The sequence below is a fragment of the Aplysia californica genome, unplaced genomic scaffold (genome assembly GCF_000002075.1).
Source record: "Aplysia californica isolate F4 #8 unplaced genomic scaffold, AplCal3.0 scaffold00971, whole genome shotgun sequence".
Taxonomy (NCBI): Eukaryota; Metazoa; Mollusca; class Gastropoda; order Aplysiida; family Aplysiidae; genus Aplysia; species Aplysia californica.
The window spans coordinates 227,515-233,091 of NW_004798241.1; the positions used below are offsets into that span (position 1 = coordinate 227,515).

General features: G+C 39.9%; 1 protein-coding gene across 1 annotated transcript; it reads right to left on the reverse strand.

Moving 5' to 3' along the window:
- Window positions 1–3,489: 3,489 nt before the first annotated feature.
- On the reverse strand, window positions 3,490–5,324 carry LOC101857525 (immune-associated nucleotide-binding protein 9). Its single transcript, XM_013089521.2, has one exon. It carries the CDS (start codon window positions 5,191–5,193, stop codon window positions 4,471–4,473), a length of 723 nt encoding a protein of 240 aa, XP_012944975.1. The 5' UTR covers window positions 5,194–5,324; the 3' UTR covers window positions 3,490–4,470.
- Between the last annotated feature and the right edge of the window lie 253 nt (window positions 5,325–5,577).

The following is a 5,577-nucleotide window of genomic DNA, read 5'->3' on the forward strand; positions in this document are numbered from 1 at the left end:
TGAGAGAGAGAGAGAGAGAGTGAGTGTGCGTGTGCCTAACAGGTAATATGTATAATTGTATTAAGGATTTTCTTTATGAAAGGACATTCCAGGCTAAAGTTGGAGGCGTATTATCTGAAATAAAAAGTCAGGAAAATGGTACACATTAAGGGGCAGTAATCTCTCCCACACGTTTTAATTTATTGATAAATTCAGTACGAGCAATAAAAGAAAAATATCACAGGATAAGCATTGAACAGTTTACAGATGACACTGCATTGTGGATAAATACAAACATGCCCCCGGAAAGAGAGCAAAAAAGAATACCACTCTTTTTTTTTAAAAAGCTATTGGAAATCCAACAAAAGTCCTCATCGAAACTCTAACAAATCTTGGATTTAAGGTAAGTGTAAACAAAACCCAAGCAATTTTCTGTAACCAGAAACTATGTAAAGCAGTAAAATATCTAGGAGTTAGGCTTGATAAATTCCTTCAGTTTAAGGAGCATATCGTTGAAAAATATAAGAAAGGAATCAACATCCTCAATATTATTATTAATTTTGAAAGACACAACAAGAAAAAACCTGGGGGATAAATTCTAAAATAAAAACATTGATACTGAACAGACTGGCCTATGGAGGAGAAGACAAGAGAGCAAGGTCAAAGCATGGCATAGAATAAATTATAATAAAGACAACAACGCTAGGAATGTCTACAGAGACAAATAATCAAGATCGCAAACAAACATCTCAGAACTAAAAACGGCATTGTAGAAAGCACGCAAGCGATTATGGGAACTTTGAAAGTTTAAAAAAAAATGTGTCCACCATACTGAAACAAGAACTAGATTCTATCTTTATGGAAATATTGTGACTTTAATGTGGACCTTATACTAAAGAACAAAATGGCGCTCATATGACCTTTTGCAGTTGCGAGCGCGTAAAACCTCTACTAAACTTTAAAAAGAACAAAATAAAGAGAGAGAAGACAAATCAATGAAAAATATTGCAAGAAAACATATTCATGACTTATATAGTAGTAATCATAACCAGTATTTCACCGATGGATCCAAGGAGGATGGACGCACTGGGTCAAGATTCTAGGGTAAAAACAAATATTCGGTCGCATTCACGAATAACAGATTATACTTCTAATCTTACTACTGAACTGATAGTGATACAGGGAGCAATGAAAGAGGCTTGCAGTACAGAGTTAGCCAGGGACATTCTTCTACTCACTGGTTCTCTCTCGGCAGCCCAATCACTTGGAGAACCGTACAGAAATAATGGTAGATTTGTGACGATTTGACAGGTTTGAAATTCTCCAGGACATAATTGAATTACATGAACTAACTAACGGAAAAAGGGTTACCATTATTTGAAAACCATCACTTTGCAGAATAGATGGGAATGAGAGAGCTGACGAACTAGCAAACAAGGGAAGAATGAAAAAGAAAGGACTCCTCGAAAAAAAATAATCTTTTGCACGAAAGAGTAAAAGAAAACAATTTTCAGACTGCATGGACAAACTCAAAGACAGGCACATTCTTCAAAAAGATAGTATCAAACATAAAAACTATAGTACCGTTTGGAGAGGGCCAAAACAGGATTACACGGCTCAGATTATATTCACTATATTTATTCATTAAAAAAAATCAAATATGCCAAATAACACTATCAATTGATCACGTACTTTTGGAATGTGAACAGTTCAAACAATACCAAAATACTTTAAAAGATCAATTTAGAAAAGAAGGTATTCATTATGACACTACAAACATTCTATACCCAAAAAGAAGCAATCAAACGGAGCTTATTATTTAAAGACTACTAGAAGAAATAAATAAGAAATATTCATCTATTAAATTAAGTGGGGATGGGGCGTTGAGGCGGGGAGGGGGGGGGGGGGGGGGATTGCGGCGATGGAATATGAGTATGTTCCAGGAAAAGATGTTATTCATTCATTCATTTATTAATGTATATTGTATTATTATTATTATTATTATTATTATTATTATTATTATTATTATTATTATTATTATTATTATTATTATTATTATTATTATTATTATTATTATTATTATTATTATTAATACTATTATCGTTCTTATTGTTCTTATTGTTCTTATTATTGTTTTTATTACTACTACTATTATTATTATTATTATTATTATTATTATTATTATTATTATTATTATTATTATTATTATTATTATTATCATTATCATTAGTGTACTGTGGTATTGGGTTCAGGGGGACAGGTAGTACCTCACGTCAGTTGCAATTACTGAAGCAGCAGGTGTGGATACACTGGGAGCTGAAGTCACAGACCTGCACACAGGCGGCTCAGGGCGATGGGTCGCTCTCTACTGAACTGAAGCAGCAGTGGAGCTCGGCAGCCCCCTGGGTGTCTGAGCAGCCCTGTTTAGGATTAGCTCTGCTCACCTCCTAGGAGGAAAGGGCTAGAAAAGGTGCCCTAAAAATAGCCTGCTTCTGCCTAACCTGCTGGCCAGTTTACCGCAGCTGCCGGGATCCCCTTACAGCGGTGGATCAACAACAAGAAAAGGAGTGGTGGCTCTCAAACTTGTCCCATGGAACGTCAGCACCTTGTTGGACAACACCAAAGCAGACAGACCAGAAAGGAGAACTGCACTGTTCGCAAAAGAGCTAGCACGCTACAACATCACTCTAAGTGAAACATTACCTGCGGAAAAGGGCCAACTGGCAGAGGAGGGTGGTGGCTATACCTTCTTCTGGAGCAGTCACAACACCGATGAAAGGCGCGAAGCAGGAGTGGGATTTGCTACGAAGACCCACGTCTCTCGAAAACTCAGCAAGCTTCCAGAAAGCCCGAACGATCGCCTTATGAAACTACAGATAAAACTAGCAGGCAAGAAAAGCGCAACACTGATCAGCGCTTATGCCCCTACGATGACAAACCCTAACGATATGAAGGACAAATTTTACGAAGACCTGCATGCCCTCATCTCAGCAGTCCCAAAACCAGACAAGCTCATAGTTCTCGGGGAGTTCAAGGCTCGAGTAGGGACAGACCATCAAAACTGGGAGGGGATCATTGAAAGGCATGAAACTGGCAAATGTAACAGCAACGACCAACTACTTCTAAAAATGTGCGATACATACGGCCTCATCATCACCAACACTTTGTTCTGCCTACCCACTGCCAACAAGACATCCTGGATGCATCCTGGCTCTCGTCACTGGCATCTCTTAGATGACGTCATCACCAGGAAAAGTGACAGGCAGGACGTTAGAGTGACAAGGGCCTTGTGCGGTGCTGACTGCTGGACTGACCATCGCCTCATCACATCCAAGTTTAAGCTGCGCATTCTCCCCACGAGAAGCCTAAAAGGTTGACGTCACCAAACTTAAATCCACCAGAGATGCAACAAACTTCTCTCACAGGCTGTAACGTCAATGAAGACAATAATAGTTGGGGGGGGGGGGGGGGGGTAAAGGGAAAAAATTACTTTGTATTGGTGATTTGGTGATTTCCAGGTTGAAAACAGGGTGCATGGAAGTGGAACCAAATTAAAAAAACAACAAAACAACAACTAATCAACAGACAGGAGACAGAGGCTAAAACAGCACATGGACATGGATGGCTGGTGCCTCTATAAATAGATTATTGATGATCAAGCTCAAGGACTTCTAAGCTTGAACTTTAAAACCAACAGTTCTTAATAAGTCAATGCAACCATTCGAAGCCCACAAAGATGATGGGAAATTGTTCAGTGGTGTTTCCTTCGACTACAACAGCAAAGGTATAATGTGTACAGCGTTTTCGACAACATCCAAGTCCTAAATCCTCACTGCGCTAGCAAAATGGCACTTCTCATTTTTGCTACTTTTCAGATGAATAGAAAAAAAAAACTGTTTTTAACCAGAATAGTTATCATCAAATAATGGTACACGTACAACTTGCCACGCATTTTTCGCTTTGGCTTTACCAAAAAGACAGACCAACAACCAATATAAAAGGCTAGTTGCATTTGGCGCAATTCTCAGTTATGCCAACTAGCACAGTCGCATAAGTCAAAACCACAGGCAAACAATGATTCCGTTTTCTGTCCGATTAATAGGCAAACCTGCTTCTTTTCTCCAAACTCGGGACAAATTAAAAATCTTAAGGGACATACAATAGGAATAGGTTCTTTGTTTACGTAATTGGTAACTCGTGAAACAGTTCATTGCTGTGCGGCTTTTGTGAATCAATTCCCCCTCTTTCTTTTCAAGGGCCTGTTTCACTTGGTCTTTTCGCGTTGGGCTGCTTCGTACTTTTTACAAATTAGGATGAATTCATGAAAACGGACTCTATCTTTGTCTTGAGAGGTTGAAGAACTCTAATTTCCTTATCCTGTTCATCAATGTCTTTAATCAACTGATCCGCTTTTCTCTTCAGATCTGCCACCTGTCCAGGGGCTTCAGGTCGATTCTCTCAAAAAAATTCTTTCAGCAGTCTGCAGTCCCTCTAAATTTGCTCTTCCATCTGCGGTAGCTTTGTTTTTAATGTCAACTTTTCGCGCTCTTTGTGCATTTGGGTAAGTTGCTTGTTTGTGTACAGCTCGTGGTTTGGAAGAGCTCTCAAAAGCTTCACTAACTCTTCTACCTGGTCATGTTTAATTTTCTGATCTTTCGATCTGTTGTCGAACATCACAAGCCGATCGCCGCATTCCTTGACCAAACAGGAAAATGTATTGTTTTGTTCTCTACACCAAACAAGAGGCGTTTTCTGGGGGGTTTCTTCCTCCTCCATGGCACCTCTAAAGTTGTCGCCATTTGTCATCACACATACGCCGTACTTTTCAAACACGTCCTTACCAAGCACGCCTTTGAGGAAGTCTATCCTGGCCTGTTCTTCCTCGTTGAACCATGAGCCAAATTTGTAAACAAAAAGCAAAGCGTGAAGGCCCCCAGGGCAAGTGATCATCGCCTTGCTCAAGTCCTCCATTGCTTTGTTCACGGCCTCTGGCTTGTCTAGTCGGGTTTTCCCAATCCCTGGACAGTCGATCACTTTAATCACGCAGTTGTCGCGTTCTGTCCAAATCTTGGAGACCTCGGAAGTTTCCGGGCTCGTTGAGGAAGAAACCTTGAATGTTCTACTCCCCAGGATAGAGTTACCAGTCGCGGATTTGCCATGGCCAGTCTTCCCCAGGAGCAACACATCAAAGCAAGGCTTCGTCGGAGAGGCCATACCTGGGGCTTCTTGAACCTAGATAGAAGAGAAGAAAAAATGAAACCTACAAGTTACAATGTCTGCACACGTAACAATGAATTGTACAAAACTTGATTGGACAATTACATATTATACAATTCTTATGACCTGCATCCGCAAAATAGATTTTAAAAAATGATAGATTTGACGGTGGATTTGCAGACCCCATCGAGAAATCAAACACCATCTGATAATCTTTGTGTCATCTGGGTCAGATCTGGGAGAGGCGAGTTAGAAGTTTCCCGCCCTGGTCAGTTCAACTCTGAGTGCAACATCTTTACAATAATTATCGCAAATGAAAACGGACTAAATTTTCTGAAGCAGAGCATCAAGATAAGCAATGCAGCTCGCGATACATATATA